Source organism: Muscardinus avellanarius (genome assembly GCF_963383645.1).
Source record: "Muscardinus avellanarius genome assembly, chromosome: 3".
Lineage (NCBI taxonomy): Eukaryota > Metazoa > Chordata > Mammalia > Rodentia > Gliridae > Muscardinus > Muscardinus avellanarius.
This window is the reverse complement of record NC_137788.1, coordinates 140,960,084-140,986,359: the sequence shown is the minus strand read 5'-3', so window position 1 is coordinate 140,986,359 and position 26,276 is coordinate 140,960,084. Positions and strand designations below refer to the sequence as shown.

At 40.5% G+C, this 26,276-nt stretch overlaps 1 protein-coding gene across 1 annotated transcript in view; it reads right to left on the bottom strand.

Annotated features, from left to right (window-relative positions):
- The window catches only part of PEAK1 (pseudopodium enriched atypical kinase 1), a gene marked incomplete at its 3' end in the record, with an annotated part of 61,817 nt that overhangs the window by 29,828 nt on the left and 5,713 nt on the right, over positions 1–26,276 (bottom strand). Inside the window, exon 2 of the mRNA XM_080691136.1 lies at positions 7,552–7,742. Within this exon, the coding sequence (XP_080547262.1) occupies positions 7,552–7,742 (191 nt within the window). The remainder of the gene's footprint in view (positions 1–7,551; positions 7,743–26,276) is intronic.

The following is a 26,276-nucleotide window of genomic DNA, read 5'->3' as shown; positions in this document are numbered from 1 at the left end:
GGGAAAACCTCCAAAAACAGATTATTTACTTGGGGGTAAGTTATTTCTGTAATTTGAATACTGCACTCTGTCAACTAATTCCAGGATTTAAGAAACTATTTTTAAATGTGAATGTTGCTAACTTAGAGACATACTTTATGATTTCTTTTAAAATAGAAGTAACTGCAATTTTAGGAAGTACAACAAATGCTCAAACAAATGTTCAAAGCTGTCATCCTTGTTAAAAAAAAAAAAAACAAACCCAGACAACCTAAAACCCCGCAATCTTTAGTCTTTGGCTCCGCTCCTTAACTCTGCAGCGTGTGGGACAGTGTCTGCTCAGTAGTTATTGGTTGAGCAAAGGAGTGAATGGTAATATACTCTTCAGAATAACTTTAAAAAGCTGGCATTTTTAGTGACATTATTTATAATTACCACATCACCAAGTCATCTGCTGACATTCTTTTAAGTATATCCACCCCTTAAAATATAACACTGACAATCAACATACTGCAAAAGGAAGGTCTAGAGAATATGCTGGGTATTTTCCTTTTTGAAGGGTGAAGTGTTAAGTACATGCTCAAAAATAAATAAAATGAGAAATGTGGAGAGTTTCTTGTGGAGGACATAGACAGATGAAATGACGGCAAGCCTTATATGATTTCTTAACTAGGAAATTCATGGACTAAGTCCCATATTAAGAAAAAAGCCACCCGATTAATGGTGCACATAAACTATGAACTGGAATTTTCCTACATGGACCTTCCTGAGAAGAGCCGGGTTTCCCTCATCTGGGAGCCTTAAAAAGCCAAACATAACAGCCACTTTTAGCTTATTCATTCAAACACATTCTTAGCACCTCCTATGTATTTTAGATAACGTGCTAGGCTGTAGTATATAGAAAGAAGAGCAAGTCCCATAGCTGCTGAGTAAAGGGAGATTGGATAGATCTTTTAAAGAAGTGATGTAGAATACGTAGGTACAAAGTGAATGAAGAAGAGCTAAAGTCACCACCTTATTCCCAACAGAGTAGAGCTCTTTATGTGTTCCTGATTTTAGCAGACTAATAAGGTAGTCAGATATGCCACATACAAACAATTTTGAAATAGGCATAAGAAACACGGGAAAATATTGAAGGTTTGATTAAAAAGGTCAGTCTGTTGCTTTTCTGGAGAATCATTTTGGGTGACAGACACCCTATAAAATCCAGTTTGGGGAGGAATTAGGTATTAGAGGTCAGAGTCCATTTAGTGATCTCATATGACAACATCCAGAGTAATGGCGTTACTCTTTAAGAGGCAAACTTCAGCCGGGCGTGGTGGCACACGCTTGTAATCCCCGCACTTGGGAGGTGGAGACTGGAGGGTCACACAGGTTCGAAGTCAGCTGTGCTGGCTTAAGAGACCCTGTTTCCAAATAAAAATATAAAATAGGTCTGGGAGTGTAGCCCGGAGGTAGAAGGGTTTCCAGGAACCCCAGTACCATAAAAAAAAAAAAAAAGGCAAACTTCAAGAGGAGTTGTTGAGTTGCCTAAAGCCCAATATTAATTTTGTGTAACATAGAAGACAATATAGTTTTCCCAAATAATCAATTATTTAAATAGGACTGTTTAATAGAACTTTCTGGGACAATGGGAATCTTTCACAGCTGTGTTGTCCAGTACAGTAGCTACTTGACACATGTGGCTACTGGGCACTTGAAATGCTGCCAGTGAGGCTGAGGAACTAAATTTTTACTTATATTTTAATAAATTTATATTTAAATGGCCATATGTGGCTAGTGGTTATTGTATTGGGTAGTGTATCACTAAAACCTAATAGAGTCTACAGAAGGTTATTCAGTTATCCTGTCTGTTGAAAAGGCTTTTTTTCTCTCAATTAGACTCTCACCTCTCACCCTGCACAAAAATCAACTCAGGATGGATCAAAGACATACAAGTTAAAAGAGAAAATTTGCAATTACTAGGATAGGGTGGAGGTCCAATTCTCCTACATACAGGCATTGGTAGAGACTTCCTCAACAAGACCCCTAAAGCTCAGGATTGAGAGTCAATACATGGGATGCCATAAAATTAAAAAGTTTTTGTACAGTGAAAGATAAAATCAGGAGCCCGAAGAGAAAACCTACAAATTGGGAGAATAATCTTTTCCAGACACTCCTTTGATCGAGGACTAATATCTAGAAATATATAATAAACTAAAAAACTTAACACAAAATAAACAACAACAACCCAATTATAATGTGGGCTGCAGAAATGAATAGACACTTCTCAAAAGAAAAAATACAAACGGCCAACAAATATGTGAAATAATGTTCAACATCATTACCAATCAGAAAAATGCAAATCAAAATTACCTTGAGATTCCATCTAACTCCAATTAGAATGGTAATCATCATTAATAAATGCTGATGAGGATGTGGGGAAACAGAAACTCTTATTCCCTATTGGTGGGATTGTAAATTAGTACAGCCACTATGGAGATCAGTGTGGAGGTTCCTTGGGAGACTAGGAATGGAGCCATCATGTGACCCAGCCGTAAACCACTCTTGAGTATCTTTCTAGAAGAATTGATGTTAGAATCTATAGTGATGCATAGCTGGGCGTGGTGGCGCAGGCTTGTAATCCCAGCATTTGGGAGGTGGAAACAGGAGGATCGGGCAGGTTCGAAGCCAGCCGTGCTGGCTTAAGAGACCCTACTTCCAAATAAAAATATATAAAAAAGCAGGTCTGGGAGTGTAGCCTGGGAGGTAGAAGGGCTTCCAGGAACCCCAGTACCACCAATAAAATAAAATAAAATAAAATAAAATAAAATAAAATAAAATAAAATAAACAAAACCAAAACCAAAAAACAAAATAAAGAATAAAAACTTGGGCAGGGGGTGTAGCTCGGAGGTCAAATGCCTCTGGGTTCTATCCCCAGACCCGACCCGCCAAAAAAAAAAAAAAAAAAAAAAAAACTATAGTGATACATGCATACCCATGTTTATGGCAGCACAATTCACAATAGTCAAATCATGGAATCAACTTCGGTGTCCATCAAAAGACAAATGGAAAATGAAAATGTGGCATATATACACAATGGAATTTGACTCAGCCATAAAAAAGAACAAAATTATGTTATTTGCAGCAAAATGGATGAAACTAGAGAGTATTATTAATGAAACTAAGTGAGACAAGTCAACTCCAGAAAGCCAAGGTCATATGCTTTCTTTCATTATGTGGAAGCAAGAACAAAAATAAAAAGCAAAAGGGACTTCAGACAATAAAGAGAAAATAGTAGAATGGTAGTGTAGAAGGGGATTGGGAAAGGGAGGCCGGGAGGGGGAATGAGGATTGAGGAAGGGAACAGTTCACATGAGGTTAAGTCCACACAAGAAGGTTTCACTACCAATGTCTGTCGTATATGGTGAGGAGGAGGGGGAGCTGAGGGTGGGTATACTGAGGGATGGGAACACCAAGTGATACGGGCACGTATGTTTCTATCACTTTGCATCTCGCTATGATGTATAATTAAATTGCACCAGTAAAAGTACAAAAAAAATAAAACCCCTAACAATCCAGCTAAGCATGAATTTTTTAACTTAGCTTCAGAATTATGTTAAGAAATACGAGAACTCAGATTTCCTGCCTCACTAGCCCTACAACGCGGATGCTGCCACTCCCCCCTTTCAGATGAGGAAGGTGAAGCTCAGGGATTTAAAAGCGGAGGCACAGACATGCAGGTGGGCAGTCACGCAGCTGTGAGACAGCTGGATTTTCTGACCCCGCCAGCCCATCTTTTTTCTTGTTGTATTACACTGCTTTGTAGGCCCACTTTACAATAATTTTCAGAAGTAAACTCCACAGTCTTGGTTTCTTATGTATGTGTCTATCCATCTTCTGCCTTACTTAAAAAAAAAAAAAAACAACAGAAGAGAAAGAAGAGTGGTCTTTATGGAATGACTTTAGAGTATGTAAAAGGATCTAAAGCTATTGTACTGCAAAGTTTTGTTTCCCTTTAGTTTCTGAACACACCAAATGCACCATTTTAAAAAATTACCAGAGGTTTAAATTAAAAATATTACTCAAAAGGGGTGGTTTAAAACTAAATGCAAATGATTTGTTGGAAGTATTACAAAATGAGAGTTCCAAATATCACCTAAAATACTTGTTTTGGTAGGAAGAATAACAACAAAACAAAAATTATTTAAAGCTCTCAGCTTGTAGAACTGATGGAATCAATCCTATTTATTACACCTCTCCAAAGGAGCAACTAACCATATAACAAACCTTGGCAGTCAAGTTCATAGCCACTTAATACTTAAGGAAGACTAGCTAACATTTTTACAGGCATTATTATATACTTTAAAAAGTAAAGCTGGGCGTGGTGGCGCACACTTGTAATCCCAGCACTTGGGAGGCTGAGACAGGAGTATCACACAGGTTTGAAGCCAGCCTCAGGTACTTAGTGAGGCTCTCAGCAACTTAGTGAGACCCTGTTTCCAAATAAAGTATAAAATAGGTCTGGTAGTATAGCCCGAGGTAGAAACGCCCCTGGGTTCCACCCCCAGTACCACAAAATAAATAAATAAATAAATAAATAATAAAGTAAAGCAAGCCAGGAGTGGTGGCACACGCTTGTAATCCCAGCATTTGGCAGGCTGAGACAGGAGGATCATGGTTCATGGACAGCCTCAGCTATTAGTGAGGCCCTTTGCAACTCAGTGAGGCCCTGTTTCAAAATAAAAAGAATAAAATATAGGGCTGGGGTGTCGCTTAGAGGTAGAATCCTTCTGGGTTCCATTCCCAGTACCAAAAAAAAAAAAAAAAAAGAAGTAAAATAAGAGTATGGGGTGGAGACACCTTTCAGTCCTTTACAAGAATTTAATGATTAAGAGCATCATTAGAGCCGGGCGTGGTGGCGCATGCTTGTAATCCAGTGCTTGGGAGGCAGAGACAGGAAGATCACGCAGGTTCGAACCCAGTCGCGCTGGCTTAAGAGACCCTGTTTCCAAATAAAAATATAAAATAAGTCTGGGAGTGTAGCCCAGAGGTAGAAGGGTTTCCAGGAACCCCAGTACCACACACACACACACACACACACACACACACACACACACACACACACACACAAAAGAGCATCATTATAGTCTAGTGGCTATGAGCAGCTGGCTCATAGGTGGAAACCTTGGTTCAACTTTTACTGGTTCTACGACTCTGGGCACAGCTCTCTGTGTCGTGATCTGAAGAGACGAGGACAACAGATCTAAGGTGGTGTGAGGACTGAAAGAATTAATAAGTGTAAGGCATTGAGAATATTCATAGAGGCAGTGTTCTATGTTTTCAACAAATCTTTGTAACTGAGGAGACAATAAGATGAAAAAAAATCACTTTTAATTAATGTTGACTAAAGGAAATTTTAAAAATTGAGATGGTTAGGTGTGGTGGCACATGCTTGTAATTCTCATACTTGGGAAGCTGAAGCAGGAGGATTGCAGGTTTGTGGCCAGCCTCAACAGCTTAGTGGGGCCCTGTTTTAAAAAAAAAAAAAAAAGGAGGGGGGTGTAGCCCAGAGGTGAAACAACCCTGGGTTCAATGCCAGCACAAAGGAAAAAGCCATAAGGTGGCACACAATTAGTAAAAATCATTATATATTTTTTCCTGAGGCCATTGTGAAATAAATTTTAGTATAATAAAATATCTAGGATATAATTCCTGATATATTATGCTGTCTGAGGGCATTTAGTCGATAAAACAGTAAAAATTTCATCTTGTAATGTGCTTTATAAAACATAAAGCAATGGGAAAAGTGCAATAAGGTATTTTGACTCTAAAGCCTACTCAAACTGGAAAATAGCGTCCAGGATGGTTGGTTAGGTAAATTGTCATATGCTTTCCCATATTCTCAAATCATATAAGGCTACTGGAATTTAGAATGAAAGTCTTTTACTTGGAGAATGTATTTTCAACTATATGTGGGTTGTTATAATTGAGCTTCCAAAAAGAAGATATTAGAACATTTCTCCTACAGTATTGCTTCAGTTTTGCCTTCCTAAGGACTACCTTATTTCCAAGTCTACTAGCTGATCTTCCGATGATTTTTCCTTAAAGTAACCTGATGGAGGAAAAAGACAAAGAAGAAAGGAGATAAGAAACCAGGTAGAAGAACGCTTCAATGCCACACGCCAGTGGTTTCCAGATGGTCCAAGGATTGGTCAGTGGTTTCTAAGCATCTTTCAAGTATCTACTCATTTCTCTCCTGACTCCACAAGAGAAGGACACTGAGAGATTCGTATTCTTTCCTGAGCTTTTCCTTTCAGAAGGAAGGAAACTGTATGATGCTCAAGGGGAGGGGGAGGAGAGAGAGAGAGAGATAGACAGATCAGAAGTCACTGGGCATTTAAGGAAGAGGAGTGAAGATGACAGAGAATTAAAGAATCTTTGCATTGGCAGGACCTCTGATAAAACTTATCTCAGCAAAATTTTTTTTTTTTTTTTTTTTTTTTGGTGGTATTGGGGTTCCTGGAAGCCCTTCTACCTCCGGGCTACACTCCCAGACCTATTTTATACTTTTTTTTAAAAAAAAAAACTTTGGAAACAGGGTCTCTAAAGCCAGCGTGGCTGGCTTTGAACCTGTGCGATCCTCCTGTCTCCGCCTCCCAAGCGCGGGGATTACAAGCGTGCGCCACTTCACAGCAACTTTGAGAGATAGTCTGTTAGCCTCTGCCAACACCTCCAGTGACAGGGATCTTACTTCCTTACAGTCTGCTTTATCCAGGCCAGAAATCTGGGATATATCAGAGATTCTTCACATCATCTTACTTTATATATTTTACTGTTTCAGTATCCCTCAGATCTGTCTCCCTCCTCCTATACTATGGCTCTGCAATAGTATTCCAATACCATATTTCTGCTACCAAAGAATACATCCTCACAGGGCAGCCTGCAGAGCAGATGTTTTAAACTACAAGTCATTCATGTTATATCTGTTTAAAACCCTTTGATAGTTCACTATCACAAACAGCAAAAGGTCAAAGGTTTTAGCCTGACATGTCAACTCTCTGCTTCAGCTTCAGCAACACTACATGGTTGTGGCATCCACGTGCACCAAGCTACTTTGTATCTCCATGGTTTTTACTCATATTTTTGCCTCTGGTTGGAACACTCTTTCTTCCCTATATTAACTAGTTAAATCAGTTCAGGAGTTATATCTAGGAAGGCATCTTCAAACACCCTCCCCTGTGTAATATAAAACCTTTCCTAGGTGCAGCTCTATATCTATATTTATCATATAGTACTGAATTTGTTAACAAGTTCACTTCCTTCTCCCCAGGTAAGTCTCCAAAGGAGGGATGATGTCAGCATCTTTAGCACATGGCACAGGGCTCATGGTAGCAGGTATATAATAAAAGTCTAGTAAACACAAGGGCTTTTTTCTTCTTTTCCTGATCTTGAGTTAAAATTTATAACTCTAGTTGTCCAACTTTTGCTCCATGGAGCAATAAAAACCATCTCTCCAGGAAAACAGAACGTTTGTCTAGTACATAAAAAGGTAAGGTTTAAATACTATTTTATATGACATTTGTACTTACCTAAGTTGCTGTATGTTGCACTACAGGGGTTCAGGTCCGTAGGATCTGACGAATCCTCTTTTTCCTCTTCCCTTTCCAGGTCAGGTGGGGGCAGCGATGGTGTGACCGAGGTGCAGCTCCCGCCATCTTGTTTCACAACAGTTCTTGGATCCAGAGGAGATAATTCCTCTGTCGCTTCCTGGGTCACATGACTGAAAGAAATCAAACCACCTGGTAGTCAAAAGCGCTGCTAAAATGTAGAGTTGTAGAAGACATATAATTCCATAATGTAAATAAGTAGTTCTGTAGTCACAACTGAACACAAGGAAGGATGTCATTCTGTCTGATACTTTACTTACCTTGATTCATACACATTGAGAATCAGACTTAGTAGAAGTAGACTTAGAAGAAGCTTGAGGATTAAATGCTTGATTGGTTAAGGCTAAACATACTCAAGTATTTAGTAAAGCACTTGGAGCACACTTACCATAAACATTACGATACTATGACTGTACTCTAAGGCCGTAGTAAATAACACATACTGCTCTATATAGTATTTTCTTTAGTATCAAGTATTTACTACATAGCAAAGTAAAAAGTATTTTAAAAAGGATCAGGAATAAAACTAAAATTGGACTACCTATGTAAGAAATTTAAACAACTTGTTTCTTAGATAAACTCAGGCCAGGAAGGTCTTATTGCCAGCAGGACAGAAGCATTAACCTTCGCCTATAATCATGTAGCAGAAAAGACAAATAGAAAAGAAAGTTCTTCATTCTAGTTAATTTCATCAATTAAAATGAATGTGAAACATCCTGCTGGCCATGAACCAGGGCATAACCAATCTTGTATAACCAGGGTATAACATTCTCTCTACTCCCTGGTCTGCTGAATTATGCTAGTTCCACTGCTATGAAATACAAGGGAATCAAACTGTTATTAAATGCTGATACAGGGACCTGGTCCATTCAGAAAATCTCAATGGGCTGGTTAATAAAATAATTTCAAAATCAGGCATCTATAAAGGTTTTGGGGACATTGAAAAATATTCCTAGACTATTACGCACTCCTCAGCTCTTCTTCCTGATTTCTTTCTTTCCCCTCTCTCCCTTCTTCCTTCCTTCCTTCATAAGTCTCCCTTCCTTCCTTGTTCCTTCCCTCCCTTCCCATGGTACTGGGGGTTGAACCCAGGGGCATTCTATCTCTGAGCTATACCCTCAGCCTGATTTTTTAATTTTTTGTTTTGAAACAGGGTTATGCTAAGTTATTGAGAGTCTTGCTATGTTGCTGAGGCTGTCCTTGAAACTGTGATCCTCTTGTTTCAGTTTCCCAAAGAATGGGATTAAAGGCTGGCCACCAAGCCTAGCCTTTCCTGACTTCGCTTGTAATCCCAGTGCTTGAGAGGCTGAGATAGGAGGAGCACAAGTTTGCAGCCAGTCTTGGCTACTTAGTGAGGCCCTCTACAACTTATTGAGACCCTGTTTCAAAATAAAGAATAAAAATAGGGCTGGGGGTATAGCTCAGAGGTAGAATGCCCCTGGGTTCAATCTCCAGTTCCTCAAAAGAAAAAAAAAGTGTTTTGATCATGTACTTTCAGAATATATACTGCCTACAGGTTTCAGAGAGTGGATTTGAAGGAGAGGAAGCACATTTTTCTCAATATTTAATTATAAAAATTATACATGTGTCTGGACAGAAAAATAAGCCTTGACATCTACTGGATGTACAACTTCAAAAATCTTTTTTCAAAGCAGGCAGAGCCAGAGTTCTCTCTAGACCAGCCGTGTGCAATGGACTGGAAGTTCCATTTATGGGATCTGGCTCCTAGGGACAGTGGCGGGGTGGGAAGTAATCAATCTACGAGCAGCCAACAGGGTATTCTGTGTGAAGGAGGCCGTGTATAGTAAAGCACTCAAACTCCTCTCAATAGGCTGCCTTAAGTCATCAAGCCACACAAAGCTGGCTTCTTATGATATAAAAACCGTAAGAGCCAAGCTAATACAGGCCTTATTTTCATGCATTAGCAAGGACACTTTAAGATATTCTCTGGCACCACTTAGTGTTAAGACTGTATGTCACTGTGTAGTTAATCAACATGATTCAGAAGGGAAAATGTTCTTTGCTGGGTAAAGTTAATATAAATTACTTCTAATTTCAAAGCAATAAGTACAAAGTGATTTAAAAATACCAGACCTCCTTTGAGAAGAAAAGCATTAAAGCTCCAGACATTCTCTTCTAGTTCTAGAGTTAGCTTTGGAGGTTTCCTAAAAAGCTGTTTGGGGCTTCTAATTCCTACTATCTTGCTTTTTGCCTTTCTTTCCCTAACCTGGCTATTACAAAAAGCAAGCTCTCCTTTTCATTTGTCAATAATAGTGGGTGAAGGGTTCTTTTGCGATGACCCCACTCTTGGACTATTTAAAAGGAAGTTATTAGCTGGGCCTGGTGGCGCACGCTTGTAATTGCAGCGCTTGGGACGCTGAGACAGGAGGCTCGCACAGGTTCGAGGCCAGCCTCAGCTACTGAGTGAGGCTCTCAGCAACTTAATGAGACCCTGTTTCCAAATAAAGTATAAAACTAGGACTGTGAGGATAGCCAGGAGGTAGAAAAGCCCCTGGGTTCCACCCCCAGTACCACCACCCCCCACAGACACACACTAAATAAACAAACAAATAAAAGGAAGTTATTATGAAAACTACTAAAAAAAGCAGCTGTTGCTAACCTATGAGGAACTCCCTGGGCCTGTTCCACATACACGTACCTCAGTTCTACGCTCTCAAGGGCCTGGAAAAACAAAACAGGGATGCTAAAAGGCAAGAAATAGCAAAGACTCACCGACTGTACTCACTCACACAATTCCCCATTAAAAGGAATGTTCACAGGGTCCCCTTGAGTCTGTTAATCATGCTCTGAAACTCTGACGAACCACAGATTCCACTGAGTTCTGCAGAGCCAGATTGGGCAAGCTATGAGAAAAGGCTTGAATTCTGCACCCTGACATCCACTGCACCTTGACCTTTACCTTTGGGGTTTGGTCTGGGACAGGTGCCAAATTACTGCAGGGAGCTAAGCAAAGTGGAAGCTAGTTTATTAACTCTTTCAGGACCAGGGTAGTACACCCTACACTCTGCGTAGATGAAGATTAGTGCTTACATAAACATTTTATTTATTTATTTATTTTTTTGTCGTACTAGGGATGGAATCCAGGGGCGCTCTACCTCCAAACTATACCCCCAACCCTATTTTTAAAAATATTCTTTCTTTCTTTATTTTTGCTGGTACTGGGGATGGAACCCTTCTACTTCCAGGCTACACTCCCAGACCTATTTTATATTTTTATTTGGAAACAGGGTCTCTTAAGCCAGTGAGGCTGGCTTCAAACCAGCGCAATCCTCCTGTCTCCGGCTCCCAAGCTCGGGGATTACAAGCATGTGCCACCACGCCCAGCTTATTCTTTATTTTCAAACAGGGTGTCACTGAGTTGCAAATGGCCTCACTAGCTGAGACTGTCTGCAAACCACAATCCTCCTGTCTCAGCCTCCCAACTACAAGTGTGGGATTATAAGTGTGCACCACCACGCCTGGCTACATAAACATTTTAAATGAATGCCCTAGTTTATTAAGTCACCAGTTAAAGTAACTATCAACTGTAGAGATCTATGCAAAGAGTCTATGAAAACAAAATCAAATCCATTATTTAAGTTCAAACGGAAACAAACTTTAGTCCTATAATGCAAGGTGGAAAGTCTGTAACTATGGTGTTGACATCTAGCTCCTTAGTCATCAGGTTGTGTCAAACCCTACTCTTTGTCCTGGCCCCTCAGCCATTGCTCTGCTTTCATCATGGAACACAACACACGTTTGACTGTGCAGTCTGCCCTCTGTACCCTTGAGTTACTTATCCTTGGATTCAATGAACTGCAATATTGAATACATTAAAACAACAAACAAGAGAAACTTGGGTCTTTACTGGCCATGAATGGATCTTTATTTTTCCCCTTGCTGTTTTCTAAGGAAAACAGTATAATGTGGATCTGGGTATGCAGCTCAGTGGTAGAGCACTTGCCCAGCATGCACTGGGTCCTGGTTTGAGTCCCAGCACTGCAAGAAATAAAAAAGTTGCATATACTTTCAATGTGACTAGTGAGGCCAAACAGTATGACACTATTTAATCAGCACTTAAAATGTAGTAGGTTATTATAAGTAATCTAGAGATGATTTAAAGTCTATAAGAGAATGAATGTAGTGTATATATCAATACTATGCTATTTTACATAGGAGACTCAAGCAACTAAAGATTTTGGTATCCAAGGAGGGTCCAATTCCCGGCAGCTACTGAGGGACTATTTGCACTTTAAAGTCTTCAACAAACTTTTCTTTAATGACCATGTTTTAATTTCAATTTGGTATGTCTGATCTGACATTTAAAAAATTGTCGTAATCTCTACAAAGACAATGCTTTTCTGAACACTTAGAATGAATGTTAGGTGTTCAAAGGAAACAGAAACATTATTAAAGATTTGTCTGTTATATAAATGAATTTCCTTGGAAGGTTATATCTCATCAGTCTGCAATATTCATACATAATTCAAGGCTACAGAAGCAATCTCCTGGGAAGCTCACTTGGCTAACCCAGGTGGTAGGATTAATCATTGCACCATCAAATGAAATAATCCTCTTTTTCTCTGACATATTTGTTCAAGACAGATTTTTATAAAAATTCTGTTAAATATCTGCATGTACTTTTTTTAAAAAAAGCAAACCAAATTCCACATTAGAACAGATTAAAGGCTTTTATGTATCCAAATGTTTCTACAATTTCAGTTCAACTTTATCTTCAAATTATACTACCTTCATTCAGCTTCAGAAGGGACAATAAAGGAAATCAGACTTCCACAGAGACCAGCTGCCTCTTGGGGTAAATGGTATTTTAAATTACATGCTGCCTGTTCTGTTCAGAACTGTTCAGACATTTGTCTATAGGTTATCCAAGACCACCAACAAACAAATGCATGGCTTAAAAAAAAAAAAAAAAAAAAAACCTTTTACCCCTAAGAATTGAACCAGTGTACATCAGAAGCAAAATTTGATGGCTTTGCTACTGGTCTCCTGAGCTGCATATTTTTGGCGTTGCTGGGGATAATGGACCTTTGTAGAAATGGGATCTGCCTCAACTCACCAGGAGACTAGCTCAAAGTTATCAAATCCCACACCTTTATAATCTGTTGGAAGGGAGAAAAAAAATCCCAATTCTATTTCTTTTTGTCTCTCTATCTCTAGGACCCCCTACCAAGGTGACATTTTTTAATCCTATCTTGGTTTCTAGGTCACCAACTTGATTTTCTATTTTCCAATCACTGGCATTCTCGGGTAGAAAACTGTTGTGTCTGCTGATCACTATCTCGTATCTCCAATTTTCCTCTAAGCCTTCTGTAGTTTTTAACTGAAAACATCAAACTTCTTATCCTGAACTGAGATTAGCCTTTAACTGAGATCTGATGAGCTCTTGCTAATATGTCCAACATAGTCCAGTCAAACAAAAGTAGCTCTTACTGGTGTGAATGAAGGGGCTTGGTCTTGGCAAGGGGGAGACTGGCAGCCATGTGCCAGGTCTTAAATAGAATCTAATTTTATGACATTGTACAGATCCACTTTTTAAGAAACAGATGTGAAGAGCAAATTAAAAGTGTCTTCAAGGCACTAGATTACATGACAGCAATGGAGATAAAAACATAGATCTCTGTAAATCACTGTCACCTTTATAATACTAAGAAAAATTACAGTTTGAAAATTCCATGAACTATAAAGCCAGAATGGCATTGGCGCAAATTAATGGAAAAGATAAATAATTTTGGAAAAGGCCAATAAAATGAGGCTGCCATTCTCAGTGACATGTACTGAAGCAGCTCCCCAGCACCCCTACTTCATTCTTGGCTCATTTCTGAAGATTGGGGTGAGATACTGATGTACATTTCCTGAAAAATCAAGACCTCAGAATACCCACAATCCTCATCACAAAGGAAACTAGCACAGGGAGGACAGAGGAAATCACTGGGTCCAGATCACTGGAGGAGCAAGTCAGCACACCTGCACACGGAGTCAGAGCAGCGAGATGAGTGTGCACACTTGACTCCCCAAAAAGCTGCATGCTCACCGAGGGGACGGATGTAGGATGGGAAGGGGCCCTGGAAGTACTCAGAACACACTCCTACTCAGCACTGCACAATCTGGGCACTTTTCCATTTAACTCACAAAAAACAACTCAAGAAGTAGATGCAATTATTCTCATTTTTACTATCTGTAAAAAACAAATTGAGATTGAAAGAAGTTGAATAGTTAGCCTAATCCTATGTGGATACTTAGGTGGTAGCATGGGGATATGACATGATATGATCCAACTTTAGTGCCCATATTATTTCTACCACACTGGTGCCCTAAGACAAGATGGTATACTGTAGAGACATAATACATGCTTGACTATGAAGACAAAGGAGTAAAACTGCTTTGAAAGAACACAGCTGTGAAGCCAGGCGTGTTGGGATTACACTTGTAATACCAGCATTTGGGAGGCAGAGACAGGAGGATCGTGGTTCGAGGCCAGCCTGAGCTACTTAGTGAGGCCCTCCTACAACTTAGTGAGACCCTGTTTCAAAATAAAGAATAAAAAATAGGGCTGGGGGTGTAGTTCAGAGGTAGAATGCCCCTGGGTTCCATCCCTAGTACTGCAAAAAAAAAAAAAAAAAAAAAAAAAAAAAAAAAAAGAACACAGCACAGCTGTGATTGAAATATGAGGCACTAATGAATTATAAGAATTCTAAGCAAACAAATAAACACACCAAAAAGTCATTATTTATATTACAAAAGGACTTCTTTAAGTAGGAGCTGGTCTAATAAAGAATGTTTATAGAGATTTGGCTTTCTAATAATAATCACCTCCACTACCACCTTTCCATTTACTGCACCCTAGGCACTGCACTTGAATATATATCTTCTAACAGTAATACTCCAAGGAAAGCTTACTATTTCCACAATAGCAATAATAATAGTAGCTCAAACTTACATAGTGTTTATTATGTGCCTGTTCTAAGCCATGCTTCTCAAAAGTAGCACTATTGACATTTTGGGTCAGATAATTCTTTTTTTTTTTTTTTTTTTTTTTGAGGGCTGTCGACACAGAAGTGGCACAGAAGCATTCCTACTCCTACCCAGTAAATGCTGGAATCTCCAGCTGTGACTACTGAAAAAGTCTCTAGATATTGTCAAATGTGCCCTGGGGAGAAAATCCCTTTCCCCTTTCTAAAATCTTTACATAAATTCAGCCAAATATTATAACAACTTACTAGGCAGGTTATTATCCATGTTTTTAAAAATAGAGAACTTAAAACCCAGAGGGGCTTAGTCACTTGCCTTGGGAAAAGCAGCTAGTAACTGGTAAAGCTGAAATTCAAACCCTGCAGGTAGCTTGAGTCTGTCTTTTAAACGGCTAAATTATTCTGCCTCTCAGTTTACAAATGAGAAAGCTTTGATAAGCAGAGCTCAAGTAACTTGTCCAAGGTGAGAGCTAATACATTGTAAAAGTAAGATTCAAACCCAGGTCTGAACAACTTCAAAGTCTACATTATAAAATAACACGCAAGTGGTTGGTTATCAAATTTTCATACCTGACAATTACCTAGGGAGCTTGTTAAAGGTGTGGGTTCTCAGTTCCACCTTGAGGGATAGATTTAACAGCTTTGGGGCAGGCCCAGGAGTCTGCACTTACATACTCCAAGTGATTCTGATGGAGCGGGTCCCAGGACCAAAGTCTAAGAGACTGCTTTTACTGCCCCCTTCTCTCAGAAAGAAAAAGACAAAAAGAACAGGAGAAAAATGATGCTGAAAGTGAGTAGGAAAATTTTAAAGTAATGAAGCATCATTCCTTAGAAATGATATAAGCAGAAAAGGGAAAATAAAATAATTAAACAGGTACTGGTAACAAATTTATAATGGGCTACTTAAAGAAAGGAAGGGTAATACTTTGGAGCTATTCCTAACATTTTCAGGCTTATTCTTAGAATATAATTATATATACTCATAAAATATCAGGAAATGAGATTTGGCCTATTATGACATGTATGATTTTTAAGTCCTGGCTGGCTGAAAACCCCTCTGAAAGTAAATGACATCTGAGACACAAGTAGTTAAGTGTTCCAACATGTAATAATGTCTTAATTATTTTATCAGTAGAGGACAGAGGTGTACACAAAGGGCAGGTCCTGTGACTGAAAAAGCTGCTGCAGGAAGAGGAACCGCAGAGCCAGAACCTTCGAATCACCCTGCCAGGACCTCTTCCTGAAAGCCTCTTTTGATCTGGTATTCCTCTGTTTCACATCATCCACAGATCCGCATGGTCACCCAGAAGCCACCAAGAATGTCTACAAGGTCCTTTACAATAAGGATACAGTGTTCATTCATTCATTCATTCATTCATTCATTCATTCATTCATTCATTCATTCATACTGGTAATTGAACTCAGAAGCATCCTATCTCTGAGCTACACTCCAAGCCTAATTTTATTTCTTTATTTGGAAAACAGAGTCTTTCTAAGGTTGTTGAGAGCCTAAGTTGCAGAGGCTGGCTTCAAATCTATGATCCTCCTATCTCAGCCTTCCAAGAACTGGGACTACAGGAGTGTGCCACTATACCTGGTTATGTTTACACTCTTATTTCAAACTTTGAGATATAACCTTTTAGCTCCAGATAAGCCCATCTACCCCAAATTCAGCCAGTCTTCAGACTATTCCCATTCTTTATTATCCATGCCTTTCTATCCTACGGGCTCTTCCTTCTCAGAACACTCATGAAGGAGAATGAGGATTCCTGAAAGCACCCAGTGAGTGGGTATTGAATAAATCAAAGTAGGTGGCAGTGGGCAACAAGCCACTAGAGACTGTCACCAGGCTCTGTATCCACACTCCACCCACTAGAATTTCTGCCTGTAGCACCACGGAGAAAGGGATCAGAACAGAAGCTACTGCAGAAGAAGCAAGTGTGTCTGGGAAACCATAACCCCACTAAGTAGAGAGATGAACTCAGCATCTTCCCAGATGGAGAACAAAGCTTCAGTCATGTACCAGCAGCACAGAAAGGCCAACTGGCTGATTCCCGAGGCTGTTTAAGCCAGGAAAATTAGGGTGGGGAGTAGAAGAGTGATCAGTATGTCATAGCTATCATCACTTTTTTTTTTTAAGCAAAAATTTCTTTTTGTTACTAAGAAATCATCACTGTATCATTATAGAGGTACTATATTTGTCTTAAATTAAACCTTTATGCCAGTTGTAGTGCTGCACACCTGTACTCTCAGTACTTGGGAGACAGGAGGACTGCAGGTTCACAGCCAGCCTCAGAAACCTATAGTGAAGGCTTCTCCACAACTTAGTGAGATTTTGTTTCTAAATAAAAAAATAAAAATTAGGGGTAGGGGTATAGACAGAAATAGAATGCCCCTGGGTTCAATACCTGGCAACCCTTCCCTCAAACCTCTAAATATCACCTGATAATCTAATCAATACCCTGTTGCAGTTATATTAAATAATCACTTACTGAAACTATGGCCTAGATGTTCTGAAGGCATGCCCAGAAATTAGAAACTCAAATTAAATTTCAATTCTGTCTCCAGTGTTACTCTGTCCATGATTCCCATTATTTATCAGTAAAACAGATGTAGTGACATTTATATAAGTTTGTATTAATTAGGACATTTACATACAGTGCTTTTAAGAGTGAAAAACTGTGCCAATGTTGAGTAGTTTAAGACTACTTGACAGGTCAATGAATCAGTAGGCCTTACTATAGCCCTTACTGGTTACAGACATGCTTTTCTATGCTCAGGTTGACTTTAAAAGTCATTAAAGACACCAACAGACTCAATATCACTACCAAGAGTGCAGCAAAAATCACTTAGGGGTGACAGCTTCCATGCCAGCCTTACCAACTTGGCAAAGATGTTTCCAAATAAAAACAAAATAGGGATGGGGGTATAGATCAGAGATAAAATGCCTTTGGGCTCAATCCCCAGTAAAACACACACACACACACACACACACACACACACACACACACACACACAAATAAAATGAAAATAAAAAGAGTTGGGGGTATAGCTCAGAGGTAAAATGCCCTTGGGTTCAATCTAGTGAAAGTGTTGGAAGAACTGCATTAAGTAGTTCTATTTCACCTCAGATTCATTAAGGGAACAAGCAAACAAAACTGACCCAAGTACAAGTGAACACACATACCAAGTAAAAATACTGCAAATTAAGATATAACTGAATGGGGTGTGGTGGCACATGCTTGTAATCCCAGTACTTGGGAGGATGAGACAAGAAGATCAAAGGTTTGCGGCCAACCTCAGCTACTTATTAAGACTCTCTGAAACTTCACAAGGCCCTGTTTTGAAATAAAAAATAAAAAATAGGGCTGGGGGTGTAGCTCGGAGGTAGAATGCCTCTGGGCTCAATCTCCAGTATCACACACACAAAAAAGATATAACTGAAGCATAAACATGAAAGCAAGTCAAGTTTCTGAATGAATTTTCCAGAGAGAAGGAGACCACATTTTGCTATAGTTTAACAAGCGCTTAGATTTTCTTTTTCCATACTATGTATGCATACACATACATGTAAATTATGAAACCCAGGTTTGGGCTACTTTAGTACTTTAGCTTTTCTAGTGTTTGGTTGGAAGGGCAATAGGCCACTCGCCTGCCTGAAAACCACAGACAAATCCAATATTATTAAGCTTAGTCCAGGGGTCAGCAATTTTTTTTTTTTTCTGTAAAGAGCCAGATAGCAAGAATTTAGGCTTTGTGGACCATAGAGTTTGTATTGCAACCGCTCAACCCTATTGCTATAATGGAAAAACAGCCATCGGCAACAAGACAAGACGAGCATAGTTACTTTCCATTACAACATCACTTACAAAAACAGGTGTCAGGTTGGATTTAGCCCAGAGGCCACAGTTAGCCAACTTTACATCTCTACCCTTGAACTCTGGAGTAGATTAGAATGCTCCTCGATTGACTCCTGGATTACTGAGGAATATAGTTTAGCTCTAAGGGCCCCGAGAAGATCAAAAGGTCTTGGCCTTGGAAGGGTAAAGAAAGTTTTTGCTTTTTAAACAGATGAACAGCATTCCTAAGCCAGCAAAGGTGTGCCAAATCCAATCTGCCAGTCCAAATCAGAAGTTGGCTGGGGTTTGGATAGAATTCTTGCTGTGCTAAACAGAGCTGGATTCCTAAGATGGTTCTGGGAGTCTTAAAGGAACCTGACTTACATGGGATCCGAGAGGACACTCTGGAGAGCTTCATTAATTAAAGGATGATATTCACAGCTGATGGGAATAGAAAGGTCAGGCATAGGCCAGGAGGCCGTTCTGGTGAGGAGCGGTAGGCAGCCTTGCCTTTGGCTGAAATGTTATGCTATTTTTATTAATAACTAGATTAATTTTTCTCATCAGAAAAAAATTTGAGGTAAAATTTTAAGGACATAAATGTGAATGGTTTATTAGTTATGAAAAATTACTTTCATAAGGGTGTGGTTAGGTGCCTAACTAAGCTGGGCAATTTGTATTTGGTAATTTGATATTTTTATATCCAGAAACATAATTTGGATACAGAACTTATGTGTAAAAACTAAATCAAAATGTGAATGAACAGGATTTTGTCATTAGAAGTAAACTGAATCCAGAAAACAGGAGGAAAACGAAGAATAGTTAAAAAATATAAAAATGTAGATAAATTTAAAATAATAAAAGGATGTGTGACAGGAGTGAAAGGTTGAGGGAGTTTCTTTAGATTTAGAGGTCTGTGAGGAATTTTCTGAGGAGGTGACATTTAAATTGGAGGCTGAAAATCCAGGCGTGATGGTGCACACCTGTAATCCCAGTATTTACAGGCTAAGACAGGGAAGATAAGAGGTTTGAGGACAGCCTCAGCAAGTTGTGAGACTCTCATCAACTAGCAAGACCCTGTTTCATAAAAAAAAAGAAAAAAATATATATGGATAGAGAGGGAGTGAGCGTGCATAGGAGCAAGCTGGTGTAGCTCGGAGGTAGGATGCCCTTGGGCTCAATCCCCAGTAACATACACACACATAAATAAATAGAAGGCTGAATGACGTGGAACCAACAATGCAAAGATCTGAAGGAAGCATTCCAACAGAGAGAACAGCTGATAAAGAGGTCCTAAAGAATGATTTTGTTTGGTATGTCTGAAGAACAGAAAGAAGAAATATTCTGAGCCTGGGGTGAATAGAAGGAGATAGATCAAACAGGTAGGCAGAGGTTCTATTATGTAGAGACTTTCTTCACTGTGGTAAAACAATGGGATTTTGCCTTTTAAAGAGACCACTTGGTATCTGGGCTTGGTGGCACATGCTTGTAATCCCAGTACTTGGGAGGCTGAGACAGGAAGACAACAGATTTTCAGCCAGCCTTAACTACTTAGTAAGACTCTGTTTCAAAGTTAAGAATAAAAAAAAAAAAAAAAAAAAAGGGCTGGGTCTGTAGCTTGGAGGTAGAATGCCTCTGGTTCAATCCCCAGAACCTAAAATAAAATAAAATAGAATAAGTACTTGGATGCTCTAAAGAGACAAGGGGCAAGAGATTAGGAAAATGCTTCAGTAAACCAGGTGGAAGATGGTGGTAGTGAGGACCAGGGTAGAATCAGAGATGGAAAAAAGTAGAGAGATTGGGAGACATTTTGGAGGCTGAATCAACAGGACCTAATATTTTGAAAATCGAGGATGGGGGGAAGAGAAGAATCAAGATGTCTCTTAGTTTTCTGGATGAGCAAATGGATGGACCATTTATCACAAAGAGAAAACTTGGGATGGAACATTTATAGGAAAAAAAATCAGGAGTTCTGTCTTGGATATATTTCACTTGAAATGCTCATTTGAGGTAGAATTATCAAATGAAGTGTTGGATGTGAGTCACAAGGAGATCAAGGATGAAGATATAAACTCCAGAGTCATCAGAAATCATACAGTGTTTAAAATTTTGATTCTGGCCGGGCGTGGTGGCACACGCTTGTAATCCCCGCGCTTGGGAGGCAGAGACAGGAGGATCGCGCAGGTTCGAAGCCAGCCGCGCACGCTGGCTTAGGAGACCCTGTTTCCAAATAAAAATGTAAAAAATAGGTCTGGGAGTGTAGCCCGGAGGTAGAAGGGCTTCCAGGAACCCCAGTACCACACACAAAAAAAAACTGTCTTCTCAACAAAATCTAGAAGATAAAGGTCTATCACTTCAGCATATCATGCAAGACTCTCGAGAGCTTCTTGTTCCAGCATTTCTTAAACTTCTGGTCTCAGAGTATAAATCTCTTAAAAATTGAGAGCTTCAAGAGCTCTTTCCTGTATGCAGTGTATCTATTTACATTTATGTGAGAGTTAAAACAGAAAATTTAAAAATAATTCATTAAAAACCCTTTGAATATTTTCAAGTCCTTTTAATATCTAACAACAGAAGATAGCTAAGTTCTTATTTCTGAATCTCATTTAATCTGCTGTGATATGTTGCTTTGATCAAAGAATATGCCAAAAACCCTAGTCTTATCCAGAGTTAGAAATGGGAAAGGGAGGAATAGTTTAATAGCCTTTGAGATAACTGTGGATAGTCTTCTTTTGTGCTATACCAGAGCATAAGCAGTAGTTTCTTATAGGTTAGCTGCAATGTGAAACCTTCGACCATGTCAATGAATTGTTACATTAAAATCCACTAGTCTCTCTTACACTTTGGATGGATCTTTTACTCATGTATAACTTTGTATTATGAGGCAAGTGGTCATTTGGAAGTTACTAGTTTACTAAATTATGCTGAGCCTCCAAATGTTGTAACATTTCATTATATGATATCTTTAAAACTTCTTGATAATTCCATCTCATCAGAAAATGATTAAGTATTAGGAAGGTGTCAAGGTTACAGTGTCAGATAAAAGTTTTAAAAGTTCTCACTTTTGTTTGAAAGCTTAAATTTTATCATCGACAACAAATCTGTCAGTTGTTTTCCTGAGTAAAATCAAACTTACTATGTTCCCTCTTCAGGAAAATTCTGCCAAGTACTTGTTTGAAAAACCACAGTTGGTCTACCAGTTGTTCCTTCAAGGTGGTCCAAAATAAGGGATTAGTTAAGCTTCCTAACTCAAACTTTGTAACTCAAACAATTTCACAGCCGGGCGTGGTGGCGCACACTTGTAATCCCAGCATTCGGGAGGCTGAGACCGGAGGATAGAGGTTCGTGGACAGCCTCAGCTACCTAGTGAGGCCTTCTGCAACTCAGTGAGACCCGGTTTCAAAATAAAAAGAATAAAAAATAGGGCAGGGGGTGTAGCCCCTGGGTTCCATCCCCAGACCCGCAAAAAAACAAAAATAAAAACAACCCCCCCCCAAAAAAAAACCCAAAAATCAATTTCACAAGTTATTTTTCTTTGGACAAATGCCATACTTTGGTGTGCAGGTAAAGTACTGTATATGTACTTCCCATTTCATTACTCAGACTTTAAAAAATACTGCAAGGTTAAGAGTTAATAAAATTCACTACTTCATCAAGGATATTCTTAGGTGAAACTAATTTTTTCCTTTAAACTCCTAGCACAATTTGGTGCCATGGCTCCGATATGTGCTAAGGTGCAAGTAGTTTTATCCATAAGTGTTTATGTATCATTAGTTCAAAGGTCAACACTGTGAAAAAGACAAATGTCTTAGTATTGGAGTTAGTTAGCTTTTTATTCCTGCAACAAAATACCTGAGATAATCAACTTAGATTTATTTTGGTTTCAGGCCTTTGGGCCTGTGGCAAATGACAGGAGTGTGCAGCAGAGGCAGCTGCTTATCTCATGGTAGCAGGAAACAAAAAGAGAGGAAGGTAGTGGTGTCCCAGTCTCCCTTCAAGGGCACACCCAATGATCCATATTCTTTCCGCGAAGCCTGCTGCTTCCCACTAGTGCCACAGGCTGGTGATCAGCCCTTTAACACATGGGCTTCTGGGTGGCACTCAAGACCCAAACGCAACACTATTATTATGAAAATAGAGACATTATCATGATCACTATTTGACTTTAAACCATATTTTAAAAACCACTGAACTATTTTTTCTTTATTTTGACAAATAATAATTGTATAAATGTATGGGATGCAATGTGATATATATATATATATACATACATTATATATATATACACACACATATATATTATATATGTAATGTAGAAAGACTAAAGAAAACTAATTAGTATATCTATCACCTCATCTACTTATCATTAAATTGTGGTAAGGTTTACAACAACATATTCTTTCAGCAAATTTGAAATACACATTCATCAACTATGGTCACCGAGTTACAACAGGTAACTTAAAACTTATTCATTGTACTGAGACCTTGTGCCCTCTGACCAACATCTCCTTTCCCCCTTCCACCCCAGTCCCAGAGCCTCTGGCTCTCTTTCCATGCGTTGAACTGTTTTACATCCATTAGAATATTCATTATTCTTTTCTAATTACACATCTGCTTCTGTTTGCCAGAAGAGAAATTAGAAAATCTCTGTGACTTTGAATATATTGTTCCTTTTCCCTGCAATATCTTTTCCAAAAATCCTATTTGTCCTTTTTTTTTTTTTTTTTTTTTTGGTGGTAGTGGGGCTCCTGGAAACCCTTCTACCTCCAGGCTACACTCCCAGACCTATTTTTATCCTTTTTTAAATTTGGAAACAGGGTCTCTTAAGCTAGCACAGCTGGCTTCGAACCTGTGCGATTCTCCTGTCTCTGCCATCCAAGAGCGGGGATTACAAGCGTGTGCCACCACACCCAGCCCTATTTGTCTTTTTTTTTTAATTTATTATTTTTTATTTATTTTTTAATATATATATTTTATATTATTTTTTAATGATACATCACTTTGGAATACAAGACTTGAGAGGATATACAAGCACATATAATCCAATAAGCACTCATCCAATCCCCATCCCATTCCCTCCCCCACCCTCAATCGCATGCTTAACTGGTGATTATCTTTGATATAATTATTTACACACCTCATGAGTTTTAAAGAGATTCCAACCTCCCACATCCCCTCCCCTCTGATTGGTCACCTTAATTGCTTCTCAATAGGGCCCTTTCTACTACTCGACCTCCTCCTATACATCCTTTCCTCCTAGTTCTGGCTAATCAAGGGAAGCATCTGGATTTTATTTTCTGTGCTATTTCTCTGTGCATGCTGCATTGCAAGTTCCGATCCAACTCTTGACGGCCCCAGTAGTGGCCTGGCCACCTGGAGGACTCTGATCCCGACCTCGCTGGCTCCAGCACCGGCCTTGCCTCATGGGAGGCCCCGATCCTGGCCTTGCTGCCCCCGCACCGAACTAACCCCTCGGCTGGCTCCTCTCCTGGCCTCAGAGGCCCCAGCACCGGCCTTGCCTCATGAAAGGCTCCGATCCCGGCCTCACTGACCCCGGCACCGGCCTAACCCCTTGGCAGGCTCCTATCCTGGTCTCGCAAGTCCCAGCTCCGTCCTTGCCTCACAGCTGTTTCCAATCCTGGCCTCGCTGGCCCCGGCACTGGCCTTACCCCTCGGCAGAGTCCGATCCCGGCCTCATAGGTCCCAGCACCGGTCTTGCCTCATGGCAGGCTCTGATCCCGACCTTGCTGGCCCTGGCACCGGCCTAACCCCTTGGCAGGCTCCTATCCAGGCCTCGGAGGCCCCTGGCACCAGTCTTGCCTCATAGCAAGCTCTGATCCCGGCCTCAATGGCTCTGGCACTGGCCTAACCCCTCAGCAGGCTCCTATCCCGGCCTCGGAGGCCCCAGCACAGGCCTTGCCTCGCGGCAGGCTCTGATCCCAACCTCACTGACTCCAGCACTTGCCTAACACATTAGCTGGCTCCGATCCCAACCTTGGAGGCCCCAGCACCAGCCTTGCCTCACAGCAGGCTCTGATCCCGGTCTCGCTGAACCCAGCACCAGCCTAACCCCTCAGCAGGCTCCAATTCTGGCCTCAGAGGCCCCAGCACCAGCCTTGCCTCACTGTAGGCTACGATCCCGGCCTCGTTGGCCCAGGCACTGGCCTAACCCCTCGGCAGGTTCCAATCCCGGCCTCGGAGGCCCCAGCACCGGCCTTGTCTCATGGCAGGCTCTGATCCTGGCCTTGCTGGCCCCAGCACCGGCCTCACTCCTCGGCAGGCTCCCATCCGAGCCCCCTCTTCACCCAGCAGGTTGTCCTATGTTCCCAAGGGTGCGTGGTGGTAGTATTCTGCCTCTGAGGTAATTTCTTCAAAAGTTCCAGGTGTATTATGTCAGATCTCTACCTCCCCTGAGTACTTGCCGCTGCCAATGCGACTGCCTCCATCATTTCAAATCTTTCCCAAGCTCCAATACCGCATAATGTCCAGTGTTCCTAAGCATGCGCGACAGTAGCATTCGACCTTTGGGGTAATTTCTTCAGAGGATCAGAGTGGGTTGGATCAGATGTCTGCCTCTCCCAAATCCAAGTCTCCACCACCATCTCGGCCACTGCTGCCACCACCGCCTTCCTCCTAGGTCTCCGCTAGACTCTCTCCTTACAGGTGATGTCCAGGATTTTTAACGATGTAGAGAAGCAGCAGTCCTCCTTCATGGGGAATTTTTCCAAAAGTTCCAGTTCGGATGGATATGTTTTGTCTGCATCTCCAATGTTCTAGCTGCCGCCATGGCGATCTTAACCCCTCTCGAGTATTTTTCTTTTTGTTTTCCTTTTTTTTTAAATAAGAGAAGAGAGTATGTGTGGCTTGGGGAGAATGTGGGATCAGGCACTCGGTAGCGATAAAAATTTTTTTTCTCTCCGGGTGGGAGGGGGGTCTCCTAAGGGTGCCCCGCCCAGAGTTAGGGCCCTGTGGCCCAACCTCTGGGGCCTTCCGGGTGGGGGGGTTGCCTAAGAGTGCCCCACCTGCACTCACCCACCCTCCTGGGGTAGGGGCCTTCCAGGTTGGGAGGGGTCGGGTTGGGAGGGGTGACCTAAGGGTGCCCTGCCTGCGCCCATGCCCGTCCACCCTCCCGGGGTCGGGGCCATGTTGCTCAGACCGCGGGGGCCTTCCGGGTGCCTATTTGTCTTTTAAAATCTGGTTCCAATTCCATTTCTGAGAAGTCAGTCTTAAGCTAATTTAATAATTTTGGCTTCTATGCTTCTTACCACTCTGTACATTTAGCACTTACCACACTGAAGTCAAAGGTGCTGCTAAAATTATCAAGTGCTAGCCAGGTATGGTGGTGCACGCTTGTAATACCAGTACTTGGGAGGCTGAGACAGGAGGATCACATTTGGAGACCAGCTCAGCTACTTAGTGAGGCCCTTTACAACTTAATAAGACCCTGTTTAAAAAAAAAAAAATCGGGTTGGGGATGTAGCTCAGAGGTAGAATGCCCCTGGGTTCAATCCCCAGTACTGCAATATATATGTATATAGTAAAGTGCTAAATACGTGCCAAACCCTGTGCTAATTAAGCCCATTGTATGTTTTCTCACAAAAATTTTCAAATTAATTCTATGGGATAGGTATACTGTTTACTGGAGGACCAGACAGATAGTAGAAAGTGAAGTCAAACCCAAGTACATTATTTTAGCAGTGTCCTTTCTCCTATTTGTTTCAGGGCTTAATGACATACATTCAATTCATTCTTCTGAACAGTCAAATAAATGAACTTAGAAACAATCTAATTCCCTAATGAAACGCTCTATGACGCCTCT